The following is a 24,281-nucleotide window of genomic DNA, read 5'->3' on the forward strand; positions in this document are numbered from 1 at the left end:
CAGTACCAGCAGTCAGCACGGAGTGAGACAGCAGGGAACCAGACTCCACATATCCCTGCTGTCACTGAATCCTTTCACAAGAAGTTAAACATTTGAACATTATTTAAAAATTCTAATGCTAAAGATTAAAGTTCTGTCACATATTTCAAAGCAGAACCCATAGCAAAACTTCTGCCACTCCATCCAACCTCCCTGAGACACTCAAGCCCTTCTACTCACCAAGGCCAGCCAAGTTAAAGGCAGTGCCTTTTAAAAATCTTTACAGAAGTTAAGCAGGTGTGTTCAAACTCTTTGTCCTTGGCTTCACCACCTTCACCTCTAATTTTAAGTAATGGCACTGTTTCCCAAGCAGGCAAAGCTCCCACTGATGTTACCCATCTGTCTCCTTGGATAGCTCTACAGCAGAGCTTCAGCTCTCTGTCCTATCTGCATTTTAGCTAAAAAATCCATCTCTGCACACCTTTACACCTCTTCCTCACAGGGGAAGAGACAGCAAGCAAGACTGACCTATTTGGCTTGATACAAAGCCCACTGATGTCAATGAAAACAGTACCAAAAAAAACTAAAAATCAGAATCAGAACTAGTTAATAGTCCTTTCTAGTTAAAGTTCTTTCAAATCACACATATATCTGAGGGTTAAAAGAGACAGGGACATCCAGCAAGCCTGAGGCTACGGCAGGAAACATGAATGCTCTTGTTTTAAAACATTAAATTATCAACAGGGTTTTAAGACCAGTTTGTCCTTAAAAGCAAAGCCCTATTGTCAGGCTGACAACGTGGGCTTCATCAGCCCCAAGGAGCAGAAAAAATCATAGCAGCAAGAGTTGTACAACACTAATCTTGGAGCTCCCTTGCAGTGTCCCTCACGCTGTGCATGCATAAGCAAATGCTTCATACATGTCTGAACAAAGGGTGGAGAGGCCTTATTTTAGTGTGAAAAAATTATGGCAAACAGAACAATGAGAGGCTACAATTTTCATTGATATTCTTTTCAGGGTACCCTAAAAGAAAAAGGCTACAAGAGAATATGAAAAACAGCTTGTGACTTCTCACAGACAAGTGGTAAAATTTTATTGTTCTGGCTGTTCCCAGAGACTGCATTAATTTTTACACCCAGAGATATCATCCTTTGTACTGTGCACAGCTCCCAGCACTCAGCTGCTGTATAATAACCAGAGACAATGCTGGGTCCAGCATCACTGGAATGGGCTCTCCAGTAGGCTCTGCCAAAGGTTTACTGCATGCCTGGCACACAGCATCCCTCCCACAGGGATGATGTCCTCTCCCAGCTGCAGTGGCTTTAGCTCACCAGAGCACCCAGTGATGCCATAAAGCACACAGGGGGAGTTATTCTTTCTGCTGGTATTGTGATCCAGCTACAGATTTCTCATCTGCCAAATTCCCTTGCCTGAAAACAGCTCTGCCTTTAAAGTAAAATGGAAAAGATTATGTAAAGCTTTAAAAGCACTCCTTACATTTCTACACTTCTCTCCCCCCTTTTCTTACACAGCACACTTGCTCTATTGAGCAATGCAGGTGTGAAATTATTGGAAGCACTGTGGAATTCACCCTTCCCCAGCTCCCTGCCAGACACAGCCAACCAGCAGCTGACTGACCATAGTGACTGTGCAGGTCTCAGGGCAGAAAAGAAGCTCCAGCAGCCAGAATTTAAGTGCTGGACAGTCCTGGCTCAGCCTCATGACATGTCTGTGTCAGCCCTCACTGAGCCCTTTGGGTTTCCCTTCCCTGGAGGTGAAGTTTGGAGACATCTCTCCATCAGCATCACATTCCCTTCTGCAACACACAATCCACTTCAGATGCTGAACACTGCTCATGGGAAGACCCTGACTATACATATTTGTCATTTTATTTCCAGTACTTTGGGTAAATCCAAGTACATTTCACAAGATGCAGCAGCGTTCACAGGCTGGCCACGCTTGGACACAGACTTGGTGCTCCAGAACTACAAAGCTGATTTATTAACTTTCCACAGCTCTTTTCCTGATTCTGGCTGGGGTAGGTAATTTTCTTCCTAGCACTGGTACAGTGCCCTGTCTGGATCAAGGATGAGAATAAAGTTGAGAACACACTGATGGTTTGGTGGTTGCTGAGCAGCTCTCACATCCAGCCAAGGACCTGTCAGCTCCTCCTGCTGCCCTGCCAGGGGGGATAAGTGGGGGGCACAAGGAGCTGGGGAGGGACACAGCCAGGACAGCTGACCCCAGCTGACCAAAGAGATACTCCAGACCAAATACTCAGTGCATAAATTGTGGGGAAAGCTGGCCAGGAGCCACTCAGGAACTGGCTGAGCACTGGTCAGGTCAGTGGCAAGCAACTGTTTTTCATTTGCATCACTTGACTTTCTCAAGTTTTATCTCTCTCTCTCTTATCCTTATTTTCTTTTTCATTTTAACCATTACATTTAAATTATTAAACTACTCTTATCTCAACCCATGAGTCCTCAGTTCTGCCCTTCTGATTCTCTCTCCCATGGCAAGAGTTGTGTGGGGCTTGGTTGCCTGTTGGGGATAATCCACACCATTCCAGCACTCCCATTTTCCTGCCTTTCAGCAAAAATGGACAACTTCCTAGGAAGCAGGGACAGGAGCACCACCAACAGCCCCTGGCTGAGCAGCAGGTGCCAGAGCTGCTTTCTGAGAAATGTCACTGAAGAGCAGTTGGGGCAGTAAAACCCATTTGCTGGGATATTCGCTCAAATATAGACATAGGCATGCTCATAAATACCCTAGGTGCACAAATATCAAAGGAAAGCAACTGCTGCAATGAAATTATGTTGCTTGGTAATGCACATAATCCAACTGAATAGCAGAAACAGGGCTGCAGGTATAAACACTAAGGGATGCATGGAGATTCACTTATAAATGCAGAATACACAAAACAATTGATGCTTTGATCACCTTATTTGTGATGGTGATTAAAAATCCCCTAAAAGTATATGTCATTTTAGACTTTTATAGGCATCTTGTAAAAATGATAAATTACTTTATTCCAACTAGTACACTGTCATGTTGGGTTCTTCCCTTTGCTAATCTCTGACAGCATCAGTGTTTTACTTTCATGAAAAGTCAAAAATTTCAACATATTCATGCTACCTTTCAAAGAGCAATCTGAAAAAAATAAACTCAGTATCTTAAATTTACAGAGCAGTTCAATATTCAATCGTGTTTACCAAGCTCTGATTTTTAATGTGCTTTTTTATGTTTAAATGGAACAACAGCTGGGGAAGCTGCACCACAGGAACGGTAGCAATCCAAAGATGACATAATGGCTTAAAACCCTCAAAAGCTGTAAATCACAGCCACCTCTGGATGTCAGGTCACACAGAGTGGTCTGCAGAGCAGAGAAAGGAGAGACCAATACCAACATCCTAGGTGCAACCCTTTTCTTCATTAGACACAAAATTTTACATTTTACTGATTTGTCCATGTTTTTCTACTGCCAGATTCCTCTCACCTTGGTAACAGCCCTTAATTTTGTTTTTCTCCTGGATTGTAAACCTTGTGTTTGTCTTTTATATGTCATCATCCAACTTGTATCACAGTTCATGTACAACTTTTCTATATTCATAATAATTTTTTTAGCTTGGGGTTTTTTTCTGTATTTTTAAGAGATAGTTTTGCCAATTTACTGCCAATTACACTTCCATTTTTTCACTAATAAAGCTGTGAAAAAAGCCTGGATCAGGTCAGAAAGCCCCTCCTACTAGGCACAGATATGGCTTTTGACACGTGCCAACTGCACATTAACAAGGCAACGGTCCTGTGTTTGCATCTTCAGACAACTCCTGCAAATTCCTACTTGCACTTCCACAAGCAGGATACAACACAAATTAGAAGGCACGATTAAAAATTATAATAACAGAGCTGAAACCATATCCTGTTCATCACTCATCAAAAGAAAGAGAAATAACTGCCTTGGGGCTGTAATAAGACAGAAAGTGGGACAGGGAGACCAGTCCTCCCCAGCAGACTCTGCAGGAAGCATTCCAAACATGACAAATTCACTGTTCACCCAGCAGATGAAGTAATGACACCAGTATTTGTCCATAAAATGTAATTTAGCCAGACTACTCCAATGAAATCAGAAGCTTTAATGCTATAAAACTACAGGGTTGGAATATTTTTACCTTATTAAGGAAGTGGAGGGGGGAACCCATAAGCTTTCATTTTGCCTGAGCTGAACCGTCACAGTGTGGGCTTTGTTTTCAGGAGCAAACCGCATAGCCCCCAGCGCTAAACAATTTGCGTAATTCCTCCTGAGATGCACACACCTTGCCAAAAGCCTGGTGCCAGGTGTAAAGTCCACACTCTGGGCTTATCAGTACATTAAATAAAAGCATCTCTCCCTCTCAGCCTAACCAGATACCTGAGGGCAGGCATCAGCCTGGATTCCTTCGCGCTTTCTGTCCCTGCCTCATCTTGCCCCGTGCCGCGAGCCGGGGTGAAGACGTCAAGCCAAAGCTTGTCCTTGTAAAGAGCCAGTCAACAACTACAAGAACATCTGCCAGAAATGCAAGTTTAGGCTTGGTTGTAATACCTGCCCTTAACTCCTGCCAGACATTAATGATGCAACACCCAAGGCATGTTATTGAGTTGGTGTCAGTTCCTTTTTTCGTATGTAACCTGAATCCTAAAAACAATTCTTTGGAAATTAAGGAGAGAACTGTACTGGAGTCAAACTAATTCTGAACTTTATTTCAACAAGCCTCAGCAAAAGGCAAACAACAATCCATATGTTTCTATGAATTTGGGAATGACAAAATGGAAACATGTCTTTAAAAAAAAAAAAAATATGTGCTCATGCCATGTTCGCAGCTAGAGACTGGGAGAGCACATGAAAGTCCAAAAATAAAACTTGACTAGAAGCAAAAGCAGAAGTTTTTCCTTCTGTCTAAACGAAGGGAAACATAAACAGTGAAGAACCAATAGCAAAATGTCGATTCCATTTTAGTAAGATTTTAACGCGTGCCATAAAAGAAACAAGAACAAAATTTATCCTATAGCAAATAGGATGTCTTATAATATACTAAAATATATCCTCTAAACCCACCAAGAGTTCAGAATAAAAGTTTTTTTCTGTATAGTAAAATCACTCATACATGAGATTTCTTAGGCACAAGCTTTAAACTGAGAGTCATTTAAAATGCTTTCTGGGTGAGAAGTTACTCTCACACTGGTTTTATATGAAAATATGAATTACTGTATGGGGGCAGCTGTGTGGTGCTCTGCCACTCCTGGAGCTCACTCCTCAGCAAAGAGAGTCAAAGGCATGGCTATTAGGCAAATTAGGAACTGTTTGAAGTACTGCTAACCTGGCTGAAAAGGAGCTTCTTTTGGAAAAAAAATATATTTGCAACATATTCATTTTTATAGCAAATAGCAGGGTCATCATATATTCTTTGTAGAGGTGTTGTGCTATAGCAGCTGCTTATAAATCCCACTAAATGAGGTAATGTGGCAAACTTCACCTGAAACCAAACCATCTTTTGTCTCCCAGGATGACAACATTAAATAGGGCAGAAATGGCTACCTGGAGCAGGGCTGCTCAAAGAGTAACCTTCTTTCTCTTCTGCCGTTAAAACCCAAATTCAATTAGCTCCTCCATGCTCAAACAGAACTGCTGCTGCTGAAATTGTACTCCAGCAATAATTGCCATCCAAGAGTGATCTAATTATATACAAGTCTCAGTGGCTGCATTCCCACGTTGCTTCCTACAACCAGGATTCACTACAATGCAACTCATAAGTGAAAACCACATCGTTTTCAGCCCTTCTCCCTCAAGGTTGCATGACTTTATAAATGTGTACTGAGAATGGAGTTAGTCTATTAGTAAGCTTGCCATAAAAACCCAAGTTTCTACCTACTGTTAAATACAAAGGAGGAGAAAAGGCACTTCAGCTGCATGTAAAAAACCAGCTAATGGGCTAAGCTATACAAGGGAAAGAAAGTTCTTTTAATTAAGGTACTGGATTAGAATTCAAAGACCAGCTTTGCTTCTTGGCTCCGTCACCAGCTTCCTGTGCGACCCAGGGCAAGAAATTTCATCACTCCACAGGTCGGGTTTTCATCTCTAAAATGGACAGTGACATTTCCCTCTCCTGGCCTTGCTGTATTTCTGTTGCAAGCAATTCCTCTGTGCTGGCATGTTGCCCTGGACAATAAGTATCCAGTATTAATTGAAGCCTCTGTGTACTACTCTAATAAAAAGCTAAAATTGACTTCTCCCTTTCACAGCATCCTGGTGGAGTTTTGTATCACCACCATTTGCCACTACTGCAAACACATCTGAGTCCCTGAGAAAAGCCCTGCCTCAATCCCCACTTGGAAATGGAGAAGGAAGGAAAAGGCCATTGATTGGGGTATCCCAAACATTCAAAGAGTAACTTGGTCCAGCACAGAACATCCTGGCCAACTTGAATGGGCCATTCCCTGCAAACACAGTCACTGTGCACAAGTATCCTGTGCAGCAGAGAGGCTGCCAATGACTTGCTGCTTTTTTTTTCTTCTGTATTTTCTACTCCCACTGTAAAAAAAAAATCACTGCAAGGGTTTTGCCAGGTCTGTAAATTTGAACAAGACCATCTGAGCTGACTCTTAAGAGTTCTTGCAAGTAATTACAAGGTAAAAATGAGAATACTTCACACCTACATTCTGACTGAAAACTTCTCAGCCCTGCTGGCTCCAGGCTTTTAATTGTCAAAAGAGTTCAAGGTTTGGAAAGTTATTGGCATATTCCTAACTAGCATTGTGTCACTATTTGGCACGATTTTTGCTGGGATACCTCCCAACTCTGTGACATAATCAGAGGGTTCTCTACATTACACCATATAGTCAGATGCTCATGTTAGTGTAATATGTTACCATGTTTAATACCATTTGCTATTACTTGCACTTAATCAGCTCTGGAACCAGTTAAACCATATAGGAAAAGTAATTTCAGAGGCTTTCAACTGACAGTTTTCTACACAGAACTTGACCTAAAATTATGACCTGAAGTTCGTAAGACGCGGTCTACGTAGGCAATTGCCTCTAAACAAACATCCATAACTCTCCACAACCCTGTGGGAACTGAAAATTCATAGGAAAACAGAAAAAGGGAACTGAAAACTCATATGAAAACAGAAAAAAGGGCATAAAGTTAACTCTGTAGAACTGTCTCAACTAGAAAAACTGTCAGAGTTTCCCCTTCTGGCCAGCCTTAATTTACTGCTTCAGCAATTTTATGCTCCACAATTACTGCAAACCTCCAGCCACAGAGGAATGGCTGAGCACTCCAGCATCAACCCCCCTTTAGGTTAAAATCCCAGTCTCTTGAGAGATTCACACTAAACTCAATCCAAGGTGCACATTCCCATGCACAGGTTGTCAAACAGACTCACAACTATACCCTTGAACTCATCAAATGAAATTTTAGAAAAAGAATGGTGAAATTGCTAAATATTCAGGACTCCAAAAACTCAGGTTCTGACTTGCAAAACTGATTTTTGGACTTCTGGTTTCATTTCTTACAGGACACAAGCAGGGTCCTCTGGGTGCCATCAGCTGGGTACCCAGCACCCCAAACCTCTCATCACTTTTGAAAACCTCATTATTTACTTTCCTGCCTCTCTATAGGAAAGGACTAGACATTTAAATAAATGACATAATCCTTACTACCATTCCATTCATTCATGCAGGTCACTATAATTTACTGCCAGGAAAAATAAACTTCTGCAAAATATTCCTCAATGCAAGACATTCAAAAGGCTCAAAGCAGGAGAGGAGGTGAGAGGGCTTCTAACAAATATTTGCTCAAGTGACTGCATCATCCATGAACACATTTGCTAGGGGAAAAAAAAAAAAATGGGTGAAGAAATTTATGGTCAACATGAAACACACCAGGCTGGGACAGGAAAACGAAGAGGGGGTAGAGAAGGGGAATTTTTAACCAGATTCATTTCAGCAAGGAAAGGTTTTCAGAGCCTGGCAAGCCCCTGCAAGCAGCCTGAGCCCTGGGTGAGGTGGCCAGCAGAGGACCACACCATGCAGAACACAACTCACTACAACTGACACCTATCCCTGGCAGCCGTTGCTGCTGCACCCTCCATAAATTCTGTTTAAACAAGTGTTCAAATAAAAATGGCTTTGCCAGCTCACCTCAACCATACCCAGAGCTCACCCTGTGACAAAATATTGCCATGGCCATGAAAATGCTCACTGCTTTCAGTGCTGACTGCCCAAACTCGAGTACAGGTGAGCTGGTGGTTCACAGGCTCTGAAGGACAAGGGCTGGTGGTGGGGCTTTGCTCTGATGGCATCCTCATCTCAAAGTGATCCTTCTCCTCCTCTGCTCCACAAAGGCTAGCTCTCCTTGGCATTTTCACTGGAAATGTTTCCCTTTCGTGCCACCCAAGAAGCTGGCACTTTGTTCTCTCTTGGATTTGGGCATTTATGCAGATTTAGGTGGTCTCAGACAAAACAAGACACTACTTTTAAAGACCATCCAAAACAATGCACAAGGAATAGATTTTTAGTCATATAAAACCAATCAAGAACTAGGGAAATTAACATTTTGTCATATTTAAGCCCCATAAGCCCTTACAGTAAGATATAACGCTTACAGTAAGATATTCCACAAAGAATCTATGGAGTTGGGCTGTCACCAGCCAAAATAGCATCCAATAATCAAATAAATTTATGCTTTCAGCAGTGATTGATCAAGAGCTCTATTCAGAGCTTGTAATGCTCAGATCACAAAGGTGGAGAGAGCAAAGCCCATTCAAGACATACTTCAGAAACCATGGCTCAGATCCCTAAAGGTCCTATAAGAAAAGCCACACTGGTTATTTTGGACAGCAATGCCTTCAGAGTCAATAAAATTGCTCACACCCATCAAGGCTAATCAGCAAGACTAGAGGTGAACAGAAATTATTCCTGAGATTTCAAGCTCTAATTTAGCTAACCACTTAAATAAATATCTGTAAGCCTTATTAAAGTCAACAGGATTTAGGTATTAATAAGGTAATATTATTAAGCCTGTGTTTAATAGTCCTGCATAATCACAGCTTTGCTACTACTTAAAAATTCACACAGCTGTTTAGAATTTGTCCTCAGGTGAAACACTTCTGAATTTTTATCATCTGTGTTTTGGGGACTGCTCACAGCCCACCCAACAGGCTGCAATATAGTTAGATTTCTGTTAGACTGCTGTGAACAAAAACTGCCTTTCCTGAAGCTCCAGATCTGCTCTAGCTGCAAAGTCAATATCTAGCTTTTAATTTAAAAAAAAATCATTTCAGCTATAATACTATAATAACAGGGCTCTAAAGGATTGCTTGACAGTTTTCATAAGTGCAGTTATTAAAGTCTGTGTTAGTACAATTGTACAAGTAATAATTAAATTGTAATACTAATGATTAAAGTTGCATCAGCATGTATTATTTGGTCGTCATGGCAAACTTGTGGGTGGATATTGCACATGGATATTACACTTTTTGCCAAGGCAGGGGTAGATTAATCCTACAGGCACGAGTGAGACAGATGAATTATAAAGTTATGGAGCAATTGGCTCTGCAGTGAAATCTTATCTTTGGAGTACTGTGCAATCATCTCCAAAATAAACGCAGAACGTATCAGCTCAGTTCCAAATGCTTTCATAGAGAAAGTCATTAGTGAAAAACAGCGTCCTGCCCATGAGAGCTGCACTTACCAACCACGTCGAGGTGGTAGGTGTGGTTGATGGACCCGTACTGGTTCTCCACTATGCACGTGTAGTTGCCCTTGTCCGACGGCACCACGCTCTCCATGATGAGGCTCCAGTGCTGGTTACGGACCTGAGGGGATGCAACCAGACACGTTGGGATCTTCTCAAGCAGAGTTTTACCCTCCCCCTTCCAAAAGAACTGTTCCCTGAATAATTATCCTGGTGTAATCCACAGCTGGAAGCCTCTTCTGCGCTTGTCTGACAGTTCTGGACACTGAAATGATTTATGCTTGATCCAGGACAGCATGGCTACTGAGTGAAAGCTTTCACACCCTCTGCTGTAAATCTACCTGGCCCCTGCTCCAAGCACTGCAGATGTCAGTGCACACTCAGTCCTCCCAGGCTGAGCAGGATGGCACCAATTAGCGGCAGTTGTGTTACTGGGCTTTACCTTTCAATCCACTCTAAAGTAAATGCACACCCTCAGGGTATTCCCCATCTGTCTCCAAACAGCCACCTGATAATAACTACCCATCAGCAAGACAGGATGGATATGATCCCCTAAACATCCAGGTCTTCACCCTTCCTAAAACCTCAATGACACAGCTCACATTTTAGAGAAACTGAGGGGTGATGTTTGGGATTCCTCCCAAATACCTCCCGTTGCTTTGGGGTACCCCAAGAAAGAAATGAATCCTAGAATCATGCTGCCTCATGGAAAATGCCTGAAAAAAATCCTCATGGAAACAGAGCATAAGGATATACATTTATCTCAGAGAATCCCTCTCAGACAGAATTTATTGAAGGTACTGATGCTGTTCCCATTTGAACTCCAAAGGAGCACTGGCTTTGGTCTCACAGAAAATAGGATCCAGCCCAGTACTGGAAGGATACAGAGCCATCCTGTACATACATTTATTTCCTGCATCAGAAGTTGGCTCCCAAAATGACCTTTTGCTGGCTATGGACTAATTCCTTGTTTTAGCATTACATTTTTGACAAAGTGCTCAGAAAGCTTAACATTCTCTGTAGCTGCAATGTACAATTCTTCAACTGCAAAGTACATATTTCAGCAAATGGAATAAAACACAATCTGCTACAGTCATTTTAATCAGCCAAATGGAAAGTAGTAATTCAGTGCTGTACACCAGAAAAATTTATGGACCATTCAGTGACACTTCCAGTAACCATAGATTCTTAAAACACCATTACAACTATAGCTATGAAATCCTGCATCGTGCCTGACTATTTTGTAGGTCCTTATCCAGCAGAAAAAGCTGCACAGAGCCACATCCCAGTGCCAAGAGCACTTGCTGGAGGTAGAAATGCCTTCAGTTCAAAGCTTGGAAGAGAAGTTCTCTCCATAGGCAGCTCCTGGCTTTCCTGGTTCCCCCAGCTAGTAATTATCTCAATAGCTGGATATGTCTCTTATTGCTCAGTTGTGGACTAATAATATTAGCTAATGACTGGCCATGTGGGCTCTGAAAAGTAAAGAAAGTGTGGGCAAGACTCCAGCAGGAGAAGATGGTAAGCTAACATTAGAGAAATGTGTGACACAGCCTCAAAATCTCCACCCAAACTTAAGGCTTCTCTCCCTCAGCCTCTCGTGGTGATGGTCAAACAATTATATTGGTTTAATTAAAATGATATCTTGATTTTTTTCTTCACACTGTGAAGAGTTGAGGGATAAGTTTATAGAACTAGAAAGAGTTTATCAGTGTTATTTTAACATGTTGTTCTGCCAAGCAACTCTGAAAGTCAAAGTTTGGGTCAGGAAGAGCTGCTGTCATAAACTGCTGGTAAATAACAAATACAACAGCTACATATTTTGAGTATTTTACTTCTTTGTGATTTATTTTGAAGGACACTTGGTCAAAGTGGCCTGAACTTTCTGCCATTACAAGTTAAAACACACTTCTTGGAATCAGAGCAAGAGTTTTTAACCAATCTGACTGTAAAACAGGAAGAACAGATCACAGTTCCACAAAAGTTAAAACAAATAAAAACTGAAAACAAGCTGCAGGTAATTAATTTGACAGGAAAACACAAGAAATTGTTTATGTTCAATAAGAAAACATAACTAACTTACAGCCACAAGTGGATATACTGCATGGGAATATGAAAAAGTATTTGCGCAATTTCCCTTCTTGTAACTCCATGGGCAGAGATAATATCTTTGTAACAAAACAACAGCTTAAGCCACTTTGGGTTAAGCTAAACAACTGCTGTAGAGGTCCAAAGCAGTTATGACACATTGTCAGACAACTGGATTTATGGCAGGGGTCTGGATCCAACGAGACTGCTGGCTTAGTGCTTTGTGGCTACAAGTGCAGCATTGCAAAGCCCAGGAAAATCCCCCTTTGCTAGGGATGAGCAGCCTCTTCTCTCACTGAAGATTTCCAAATTCAACATTTCATTCTCAGACATGCAACAGTGCATCCACATCCCTGCACCCACACAGCTTGACACACAGGCTTTGGTAATGTGGCCTTTTTATGTGAAATGCCACATCGCTTAGTCCAGGTGTTTTCCTGACTACTTATGGACACTTCTAGCACTTTACTGGGGGAGAAATCTTCTCTGTCAAGGTTTTAACCATTCCTCCAAACAATCTCTCCAAAAGATTCAATTTTTAAACTGAATTATCAATGTCAAATGCATACAAACGGCACTCTCAAGTTATAGATTGGAGGTGGGAAACAAACTGGAATCAAAATGCCAAGGAATATCGGTCAGGGAACTGGGAAAGGGCAAGGAATTTTTCATATAAACTTCTGGCTTTTGGAGTATCCCATAAAGAACAGTGGACAGTTCTGTTCAGTCTTGAAATGTGTGTCTTCACTGGAGAGATAATGTCATTAAAACATCACTTAGCTAAAAATTGATCAATTTTATATTCTTTTCAAAGGAAAGAAGGATTAGAATTGAAAATACAACTCTCCACAAAAGCAGCACAGTTCAGACTGTGAAAGGTACTGCTCAGACAAGGAGAACAAGCACAGAACACCCCTGGCAAAGGCCATAGGCTTGTGCAGTTGTTCCTGTAATGACAAATTTTCTTACTCTGTATTTACCTGGCTGAATTTAAATGTGCTTAAGACAACTGCAGTGATGAAGCTTATCCAAATGCATAGGTGCAAACACACACGTGTTAATGCTTAAACAGTACCAGCTGATAGAAGTGCATTTGCTTTCTGGGTGGTGTACAGGAAAGAAAAGGCTCCCGTGGTCTCAGAAAGGATTTAGATTATCAACTCAAAGAAAATATAAAATGCCTCTAAAGGCACAAACAAGAGTTATCATTGCTTCAAAAAATCAGAGTAAAAAGGAATTTAGATATTTAATAACTGATCCTGTTCTCTTTATTTTAAGGAGCTTGGGTATATATTGAAAGTTCATAAAACGATCAATTTTGAAATTCACCACCCAGAATTAGTCACAGTGCAGGAATTCCGCCCTGGAAGCTATCTTGGCCAGAACATACACCCTCCTGCTAGCCTGCCTGAGTGCAAATTGACTCAAGACATTCCCCAGTCCCAGGGACAAAGTGCTACAGGCCACTATCTGATTTTGATAAAAACAATACACCAAGGGATTTCTCAGCTCTTAGCAGGAAAGAGGTGGCTGAAGGATTACTGGGAAGCTTCACGTTTTCCTTCCCTTCCCTTTGTCCCTTAAGGCTTCAAGGGATGATTGTCTCTTCTGTCAGATATGGCCAGGTTTGGGTCCAGTTTTCTATCCCAAATATTGTGAATAACTCCAGCAAAAATGCCTTGCAGAGAGCAACACCCAGATTCAAGATAAGCTAATGTGCAAGATTTAGCATGAGCTGCTGTGACACCTGGTCAAACACAGACCAACACTGATAGACTCAGTCCTTCCTGAGGACTCCTTCATTAAAAGTTCATTGGCATAGAGATGTCAGGAAAATACAACTCTCTCTATTCTAGTACAATTTTGCATGAGCCCACAGTGACTTCATCCTGCCCCTCGAACAGGACGAGGATGCGGCTCAAAAAAAATGTTCTGGAGTCCTCACTCTTTAACACCCACTCACTGGGAACAAGCTTTCATCTTCAAAGATGATTATTCAAAATGACAGGACGTAGAATATACATGGATTTGATAATGGTAAGTAAATCCTACAAGATAATTTAAAATTTAATGTCCTCATGAGCAACAAGGAAAGTCTGAAATCCTCAGCTGTGTGTCCCCTTTTTTCCTTTGGACTAAAGAGATACAGGAAGTTATGATTTGGAATTAGAGGTACAGACTTCACAGGTATCCAGCTGGCTTTAGGAACAAGATCTGTGGTTCCTTCCCAGCGTACATACACACCTGGGAAATGGCATACATTTAATACACATGACAAAAAGCTTAATTTGTGCCACTTAATGGGCACAACTCTAAATGATCTCACCCAGCTCCCTAACACAGACTAGCAGTGCCAGCACAGAGCCCTGCATGAGCTGATTTACCCCACCAAAAATCCCCCTCCCAAAGCAGACACCAGGTATCTCCATCCTGCCTCTCTAGACACACATTTTCCCTCATGGCCTTCAAGAGTGATATCTTCATTTCCCCTTCATCAGATGCAAAGTGTTCAAAATAACAGCCTGGTTACTACCAGAACAGTTACTATTATTTTCCAAGACGGGATTAGTTTGGTTGGGGATTTTTTTTTTCCTTAATTGGTGCTTTTTTTTTTGTTTTTAAAAAAGCACTGAGAAGGGCAAAAATCACTGAATGGGAGCCAATTCATTAACACTCCACAGCGTTATGAAAGGCAGAAGGTGTTGCCAGGTGTACACTCATAAGCAACAGAAATTTATAGTGTAAGCAAACATAGATGGAAAAGTCTACTTAGATAATTAGTGCTCATGCAGGGAGACTTTCTGGGCTCTGCTCTCTGCTAACACAAATGTTGGAAAAATTGACACTTTCTACAGTAAATCCAGCTAGAGAGGAAAGGAGACTGACGCTTGTCCTCTGCACTGGAAAACAGATTTTGTGCACCGGGCAGGACCTGAACCAACAGCTCACAAAGCAATGGCTCAACCAAGGCCCCCCAAAAACACTGCACCCATGGGGGCAAGGCAGTGGTGCAGGACTAGGGGGAAGCCTCAGGACTCAGAATTGAGCTCTGTCTAACAAAGACAATTAATTTGTGTCTAACAACAACAATTAATTTGTGCCTAACAACCACTGCAAACTGCTCGGAGCAGCTCAGCACAAGCTCCAGGATGGGGATTCCAACCCTGACATCAGGAGACTGCCTCAGGAACTTCTCCTCTTGGGGGAGGAGCTGCTGAGGTGTCGGGGACATGAGGAAACTGCTGAGAGAAGACCCAGACAGGAGGTGAAGGGGAGTGAGAAATGGCCACGCTTGAACAGCAATTTGCCACCGAAGTCACGCATTCCCAGTTCCTTGGAGGAGAGGGATCAGATGACCGAATCCTGACTTCTGACCTGACCTAGGCAGATACCACGAGGTTAAAGGTCTGTGCACTAACACACAGAGCAAGCTGGCCTCCCTAAAACTCTCTCTTAATCAGTAACCACCAACTCAGAATAAGACATCTAATCTGAAGCTATTTAAAATTCAAACAAACCCTTCCAAGTAATTGCTGTTACTTTCCCCTCAAATTCTTCTTCCCATTTCAGTTTCACAGGCCATAAACTCTATAGAAAATAATAACTTTTGACTTCCAAGGCCTCCTTTATTAAACTGCCTTACACTCACCAAAGCGGATGGCTGTGTTTTTAACAATGCAGCCAAAACTGAATAGAGCAAAACAGTCTTAATCTGCTTTGCTAAGTCAGTCTTTAGTTTTCCAAATACGCCTCTATAAATAATCCTTAGCTGCACTGCTAGGCTAGAAGCTTAAATTTCAGAAAAAAAATAAATAATTAGTGCTCAGTAACTGCCAAAGAAACCACCCACCCTTCCCCAGCAGAAAACAACCACCTCTTTTTACTTCCACGTTTGATCCAAGGCCATTAAAAGATTTTCTGTTGACTTCAGCAAGTTTTTGGTAGGTTTTTGGGGTTTTTTGAGAGGGAGGAGGGCTGGTTTTGGGTTGTTTGGTTGGGTTTTTTTTTAACAGCTTTGGTCAAGAAGAAAAATCACAAAATGCCATGGTGAGCCCTTACCTTGTAGCCGCCAATGCGATGCTCCTGCTTGAACTCCTTCCCGTTCTTCAGCCAGCGCATGGTCGGCGTTGGGTTGCCCATGGCTGGGCAGCGGAACTTGACGGTGTTGGCGGCTGGCACGGCGTGGAGCCTCTTCTCCATCTTGTCCGTGTGCGTCCAGTAAGGCGCCCCTGTTCCAAAGGGACACATCCAGAAACATCAGCACTTGGGAACTGAGCTCCCCCTCCAGCCCCTTGCACCGGTGTACAGAGCCGCAGGAACCCGTTTTAAAAGCAGGGTTTGGAAAGAGCACACGAGTAGGAGATCAGCTGCTGCAAGTGTCAGCCAGGGTTTTGCAAATGGCTCAGTGTGCTGCTCTGGGTCTTTAATTTGTGACAAAATTCCAATAATTAACCACAGACAACTTTTGGTTTTGCGTCATCAAGACAGAGGGACCATGTTCTCATCAGACATTTTGGACCTTGAGCTGAGTTACTGTGATGGTTCAAACTCAGAATTTTTGGCCCTCAGCTGTGAAGCCAGACAGACCAAGAGAGAAGATGCTTGGAAGCATCAGCCCCTTCCCCTTCTGTGAGAAGGGGCATAAAAACATCCACCAGTCTGACAGCAGCTAAAGCCTGCAGTGTGTGATGCCAAGGTGAACTGTGCATGGAAACCACAGAAATGTATTTACAAATGGAACGTATTTCTGAAATCTTAACCCAAGCGGAGGAAACCAAACGAGTAAATGTGGATCACCAAAAAACATTTATCATTTTGGAGGGGTTTCCCACACTAATGAGCCTCCTGAAGTCCAAAGGGTCAGTGACATCCCAAACCAGGGCATGAAATGAGAGTGCCTCTCTCTCAAGACACATTTTCTGAGGTGACCATTTTCCCAGACCCTGACATGGCTCTCTTGGCTCTCGCCCACTCCTTGCCATGTCCTGGCCCAGCCTGTGCCTACATGAACATCATGAGAAGCACATTTGTTAGGTACCAGCAGAGGAAACACAGCAGAACAAAATTTACAACTGCCCATATGTTTTTACCCTCACAGAAGTAAACCTGAATACATAGACCCAAAGACAAAGTTATCCCATGCTCTGGATCCTTGCAAAGCTTCATCTACATTACTTAATGGCTTCATGGCATTGCTTCAGTCATCTCACCATAACAGTTGGTTTTTTTTAAGTTAAAGATTCAAGATCTATTTAATAGTAGGAAACATTAATTTCTTTTACAATGGAGTTTTCCTGAAGCAAATCAGATTAGCGTGGAATTTTTAGGACTAGAGGGGTCCAGAAAAATAACTCCATTTCTCTCAGCCCTGTTTCATTTCCTTCATTAGCAGGCCAACACTCCACTATAAATAAATTCTTCCGTTCCTCAAATATTTATAGCAGTTCTTACAATCAGTGCAAACTCAGAAATCCTGCTCCCCCCCACCCCCAAATAAAAATACAGCTGGACAGAAAATACAGGAATAAATCCTTTAACAAAGTCTCTCTCAGTATAAAGAAAACATTCTAAAAGCAAGTCCTATAATGATGCTATGAACGATAAGTGTTTGGGTTTTTATTTTGCCTGAAGTGGCAATTAGTGTTAAAATTAATGAAGTAGAAAAGCAAAGCAAATTTATGCATGTAATCAAAATAGAAAATCAAGTAACTATTGAAAATTTAACTACAACACTAAGAAATTGTTAAGCAGACTAAAGTGAATTAGAGATGCAAGGAAAATCACTGTTAACATTATTTGCTAAAAGCAGGATCACATTAAAACAACAGAAGACTTTAAACAAAGCCAACCAGAGGAATTAACTGCTACACGCAAGGGCCAAATTACATTACAAGTACACCAGGCAAAGGCAGAATTACATGCTGGTACTGAGGGATTAAAATGCTGTTTTCCCTGGACTGCTCAAAAGTCTTCCACAAGGCAACCACTGCCGGGCCCTACTTGCAGCTCCCAAAAAGTCAACTGGGGCAGGTCAGAGGCAACCACCCAAACCAGTTGTATCAGCACCCCAGCCAGAGCAGAGGGCTTGCTTAGCCCCAGGTGGGTACTGCCAACCCAACAACTCCGCAGCCAGCAGGGTCACTTGTCACCACATCCATCACACGAACTTCTCCCACAGTACAGGGCACAAAGAGCTCACATGCAGCCACTGGCCAGCACAGCCTCCTGAGCCACGAGCTCCACAGCTCATCCATGGCAAAGCTCCCTGCAGCCCACGGGATGGAAGGGCCAAGCTCTGGGAAGCTCCCACCAGGCTGCAGGTTGGGACCAGAGCACTGGAGTCAGTCAGGGTGCAGCCACCAGCAGCTCCCCAAATAAAACTGTTTCACACAGCCAGGTTTGTATGGTTAATGGTCCAGCCCATCCTCCGGTTTTCTTGAAAATAACTATTCTTTCCATCAACAGCCTGCTCCTGGAAATGCTCCAATACAACAAATGCACGGAGGGAAATCTCTGACAGAGATGGGTGCAAAAAAGAGGCCAGGCAGATGCAGGCAGCAATGAAGAGAGGCAGCTCAGTTTTGTCCCACAGGAGGGGAAACACCCCAGAGCGGGAGAAAGGTCTATTTGGAAACCTTTTCTTCACACAACCCTCAGCATAACCTGCAATGCTCCTAAATTACAGGTCAGCTTGGAGAAAAAACATGCAGACATCACATATGGAAAGCACCATCTGATAAAGCTCCAAGACATCCTACATTTGGCAGCTCCTCAGCATGTTCAAGGAAAAGAGGAAAAGGCAGCAACATCCACAAACCATCACATTTGCCCTCAAATCGTGCTTTCATCCAGTGATTGATCTGATTAACACACAGCATTCTTCTTTATAGATTAAATCATAATAACCTAAAACACCTTTTAGTGCTTCTATTTGTCTTGAGAGGAAAAACACTGAGCTTCAATAAAACTGATAATGAACACAGTTAATGAGTACCAGGTGCTGACTGCTGTCACGAGCTACGTCCATCACATCCCATCACTGCCACCAGGACAGGTGAAGTAGGTGGCACCACTGCTAGAAGTTCACAGTAACCACAGGGCAGACTCCAGCATGAAGCAGCAAGGAGCAGCAGGGGAACGGGTGGGAATTCCTGATTGCTCAGAGTTCTCATTAGTGAGGAAAATATCCTGCTGACCCACACTGCACAGACATTACATCTAATCAGCCAAATCTCCTGCATGTGAAATTGAAATTAGGAAGCCCAGGGGACCACTTCACTTCAGGACTCTTCAGTTTTTATTTGGACTTATCCAATACAAAGAAACACAAAAGTAGTCAACTCCAAGCCTGCCTGACAAGCTCCTCAAGCAGGCAATAGAGCGCCCTAAGTGACCACATCAAACCCCTCCAAGGTTTTCAGTACTATTGTATTTGACCTTTAATTAAAAAACACTTCTAGGCAACATCCAATTTTTGCTGCTCCCCTGAGTGGGTTTCCACTCTACAGGATTTGATGAATTTGAACCTTGTTTCATCCTCTCTGAAACTCTTCAAGGCATGAAAGGAACAGCATGTGGATTACATTTAGATACTTTTTGTTCTTGGTGCCAATTTACCATCGCTTGGCCCAGAAGAAATTGTTCAAAGGGCGATAAGAGAGAAAAAAAAAAAGCCATAAAGCCTCCAGTTGCCTGACCAGAATTCAAGGCAGAGCAGCAGCATCTTCAGGGCTACCCAGAGGTCTACAGAATAAATTAGTTGGTGGACTTGATTGCAACCACCACGACAGCTGCTGCCTTGCCAGTATCAGGTCAGCAGTATAGAAATCCCTCAAATTAGGGCTACCTCTCAAAATCTCAACAAGGATAAGGCAGTAATGTCTTTTCCACTGCTGCCAGAATGATGATCAGCACTTAAGCTTGTAAAAGCAAGTCCTTGGAGATGACCCTCCAAGAACCAAACTAAGGCCCATCTTTAGGGTAACAAAGGGGAAAACTCGAGTTGCCAGCAAAGCCGTTTTGTGGAGAAAGGGGACTGTTTTGCAGTGGAACCAATCCTGCACCTTCCCCACGAGCACTAATCCCTTCAACAAAAGCTGGAAGTAATAAAAAGCTATTCAGGATGCAGTCTGGAACAAATCTACCACAGTGTTTTTTCAGACAGTTAAAGTATCTGTCAAGCTGAAGGGACAGCAAACGCAGAGTGAAAATCTGCTCTGCGTGCCTCTTACTGAAAAATACACACAGGGCCAGTGGTCAAATGCACATGGTACACACCAGTGCCCTCCTCTCCCAAAGAGGAGCTGCTCCTCACATCTACAGCCTCCACTGACTCCAAGAGCAATTGTATTTTCTGGGCAGCCTTGAGAATTGCACTAGATTTCCTCAACAACCTCTCCACCTGCATTCAGAAACCTTGGCCTGCAAAATATGTATTTGCAACAGAGGCAAAGAAAATAAAACGGCTTAAAAGAATACTTAGCAGTGTAAATAAAACAGCTCTAAAAGGTTTGTTTTAGTTTTAAGTATGCAGGAATGAGAATGCCAAGGTTCAGCTTCCTGTTGAAGGCACTACAGCCATTTCCTGCCTCATCTCATCATAATTAACATGCCAAGACAGCTGGACTTTATCAGAATTGTTTCATCAAAAAGCAACAACCTTTGAAGACTATGGCCTTTTGTTTCCATCAGTAAAGGCATAACCAGGCCAATTTCCATTGCTTATCCTTAATGATCACAGCTATAATTTGTATGTAAATTATCAGTTAAATCATTTGAGATCTGCAAAGCTCAAACCATGACTGAGGAAACACTTAAAAGACTTCTGCAGAAGAGCAGCAGTCAGGGACCATTGTGAGGTCGTGGACTTTGCCAGGCTTAACATCCCGCAGGCAGGGAAGGTAAAGGGGATTTGGCCATTGTGTGCACTGCCTGCCCCATAGCACACCCAGCTCCTGGTTCACTCCTCCATCTGCCTTGTAACCCAGTACCTTCAATTACATGTGGCCTCTCGGATGTGATAGAAAACTTGGAAGAGGAAAAGAAGGTTTACAAGGCACACCACACCAAGTCCCCCCCCCGACTTTCACACATAAATTGCCAAATCACAACCCTCTTTCAGCAGCCCTGTATTAATCCAAGGGAATTACTGTGATGCAGCTTTTCACTGAGCACAGAATGCTTGGAGGGACACGGTGACATGAGTCTTCAGTCATCATCCTGCTTCCAGCTCAGACCCCAGGAGGCTGTGCTGCTCCCCCAGCAGACAGTGGGCACCTTTTAAAGAGCAATCCAACAAGGAGTTTTTCCTGGAACGTTCTGCTCAGGCCCAAATCTGTCTTTTGCAGTTTCCTCCCTTCCATCTCCACGGCTGCTCTTTCCCTGCCATCTGCAATGTCTGAACGTTCCCACCTGAGAGGCATCTTTCACTGAGAGCAGGGAAAGTGTGCTGGCCCCTGCTGCAGCACACACCCCTGTCCCAGCAGATGGACACTGTCAAGGGCCTTTCACCAGCTCCCCAATCAAGATTGATTAACAGTAGCTTAAAATGATAGCTCGTTTTACAAGAACGTCATTAGCGCAACCGCTGGGCACTGCTCCCTGTGGATGGAAGGGCAGGAATCCTTCTGAGGCCATTACAGAGCACAGCTGCCTTGAGAGCAGGTCCTTCACTTCTCCCAAAAGCCATTTATGCTCACAATGGATCACCAAAGCCACCACTGCAGATCAGAAGCACAATTGTCACCAAAAATGTCGCAAGCCCTTTTCTGACCACCAGCAGTAAAGCTTTAAGGAACTGCAAACATCAGAAATGTTTCCTAACAGGAATTTCTAACCATGGCTTCATTTCAGGGCAGAGCTAACACTGCCTGGATGGGTGATTTTGCCTAGACAACCTCTTTTAAAAGCAGTGTCCCTTTTCCAAGCCCTCCAATTCTCTTTGCCACTGGCATTCCTCTGTCAGGGCAGCCTCCAGCTGCTTGATCTCAGCCCTTTCCAGAGGCACCTGTGCATCAGCCCGGGGTTAATCACACTAACAGATGGCAGAGGCCAAACAGGCAGCTAGGAACTTATATCGCTTTAAATAACATCTAATGTTTCACAGCTTCAGGCCGGGGGCAGCCGCACGCAAAAGGCACCAACGGGGCAGCCCAAATCAGGCTCGTGCTTTCTCACCTGGACAAGTGCTCCAAGCTGCAGTGCAGCTGCAGCTCCTGACCAGGCAGAGCAGCAAATACACCCCCTGCCCCCTGTGGGTGCTGCTCACTGACATCACCCCCAAAGGATTTCTGTGTTCTCTCCGTTATTGAATTTAGCAGGTACCAGCGACAGCAAACCACCAGTCACCGAGGGGGTTTTGCAGCACTGCACAGTGGCATCAGGAGCCAATATGAATTTTACATACTTTTTTCTTCCTCTTAGAGAGTGCTCTATTTAGAGCTTATTAATAGCTTTATGAATTCTCTAAAGGGGATGAAGTTTAACTCATTCAGATAGGTCTAAGACTCTTTTAGCCCATTTTCATCACACATAAGTAATATAAAATGTGGGTTTTGCACTGAATCGCCTTCTTTGCAACAAACCTTAAGGTCCTTCACAGACAAAAGAACCTCACTGACTCCAAATTCATCCTCTCTGGCGAGATTTCTGCTGAGATTAGGGATTGAAGGATTTACCTCATCACAACTTAATTTTTTTTTTAAGTTTTCATACCACCTTTTAACAAAATGAGCTGGATCTTTGTTTCTTCTGTTGAATTTCTGCTCGGGTTCAGGAAAAGTTAGTTCAGCTGTCAGAGTCTAAACCAGACAAAGACCAAACTTCGATTCAGAAAGAAAGGAAACTGCAGAAATGCCAGGAAGAAGGGAAAAAAGAAAGTACAGACCAGAAAAGCACGTTCAGAAGAATATTAGTTTATTTTTATTTTTCCTTTCCAAGTTACGAGCTACATGAAACAGAAAACAGAGGAGGACAAGATACAAAGATATTTGACAGTACATGCAGTTAACAATCAAGAAGCTCTGAAGACAGGAGTGCAAGAGATGGGACATAATTTTCCACGTGGATCTTGCTAGTGACTTCTGGCAGTGACTTCTGTTACTTACTCATCTGGTTGCTGTCATTCACAAAGTCCTCGGACCCATCATTGTCATCTTCATCATCCCCAGAGGAAAGAGCATCTGCACATTAAAAACAACCAAGTCTTTAAACCAGCCTAATTTTTTTTTTTTTACAGAAAAACAAATTGATAAGCTACATCTTAGACTGTATATTAAGAAGAACAAGTGTTTATGTTAGTTGTGCAGAAGCTAGAGAAAAAGAAAATCAAGCCACAAAACGTGCTATTTCCACTTAAAATTGTAACAAAACTAGCTAATAGTCCTGAAGTGCTACAGAGTTTCCCAAGGAAGTTTGCTAATTACAAAAATCTCTTTCTGCTCAATATTTTAACTTCTGTTACAGAAATGCAGTTGAACAAAACTGAGCATCTCCAGCACAATTTATCTCTAAACTTGAAGGATGTAGAACACATTCTCCTCTTCTGATGCATGGGGCAAAAACCTGTATTCATTCTACTGGCTTTATCATCATCACAGCAACTCTGTCTAATTTAATCCTGTCAGAGTGGCATAAAACAGAGAGCTCTGCAGCAGCTGTTAATCTCTGTAGAGCCCATGGAGCCAAAAGGAGCAGATAAAAACTGAGCCCATTTCAGGGTCAGGACAAGGAGAAAAATCACCAAAAATCTAGAGATACAATTTAAAATTTGGGGATAAAATTTACAGCTACAGAACTCAACTCATTGTGCCCTAGTGGACTGTTTCATGTTAGGTCATTATTTGTCTTAACATCACATCTTAGAGCTTCTGCATGCAAAAACCTGTGTTTGACTCACTCACCTGTAACATTTACAATGAAGTACAGAGTATCACTGTCTAGGGTCCTAACAGCAGTGCAAGCATAGAGGCCCGAATCTCTGGCTGTGGCATCCTTAATTTGTAAGTACTCCCCAATAATCACTGTCCTATTGTCAGGCCCCAAAGGGAGCCCATCCTTAGTCCAACTGATCATGACGGCGTCTCTCAACTGACAGCGCAACTCAAGCGTCTCTCCTGGAAGTGCTGAGTAAACATCTGGCTGAGAGATTTGGTATTTGGTTGGCGGCTCTGCGAAGGTGGAAGGAAAGGAGGAAAAAATAGAAGAAAGAGAAGGGAAAGGAGAGAATTTCCAACACAGGTCAGTCAAGGCCCTTTTCATCCACGGAAATCAAGTTACGTTAAATTTAAAAAAAAAAGTTTCGTCCAGATTAGCCCAGTGTTCTGTTAAACTGAACCACATGCAGGTTATCTTCAAGAAGTTCACCAAAAGTGAAGCTCAGGCATTTTTGATCAGTGTCATGGCATGTCCCTTGTCCCCATTGCCACACCAACACATTATTCCTCTCATCAGTCACAGAGAGCAGGGGACAATGAGGTTTGCAGAA

The 24,281-nt window shown here is 42.8% G+C and overlaps 1 protein-coding gene across 11 annotated transcripts in view; it reads right to left on the minus strand.

Annotated features, from left to right (window-relative positions):
- FGFR2 (fibroblast growth factor receptor 2) overlaps positions 1–24,281 on the minus strand; it is a 79,939-nt gene that overhangs the window by 36,146 nt on the left and 19,512 nt on the right. For 8 of the 11 annotated variants that reach the window (XM_030950990.1, XM_030950988.1, XM_030950994.1 and 5 more), the window contains 4 exons: positions 23,698–23,964; positions 22,903–22,977; positions 15,857–16,026; positions 9,710–9,833 (listed from right to left, as the gene is read on the minus strand). In XM_030950990.1, the coding sequence (XP_030806850.1) occupies positions 9,710–9,833; positions 15,857–16,026; positions 22,903–22,977; positions 23,698–23,964 (636 nt within the window). The remainder of the gene's footprint in view (positions 1–9,709; positions 9,834–15,856; positions 16,027–22,902; positions 22,978–23,697; positions 23,965–24,281) is intronic. The other 3 variants (XM_030950995.1, XM_030950996.1, XM_030950997.1) reach the window with 1 other exon arrangement.

This window comes from Camarhynchus parvulus, chromosome 6 (assembly GCF_901933205.1).
Source record: "Camarhynchus parvulus chromosome 6, STF_HiC, whole genome shotgun sequence".
Classification (NCBI taxonomy): domain Eukaryota; kingdom Metazoa; phylum Chordata; class Aves; order Passeriformes; family Thraupidae; genus Camarhynchus; species Camarhynchus parvulus.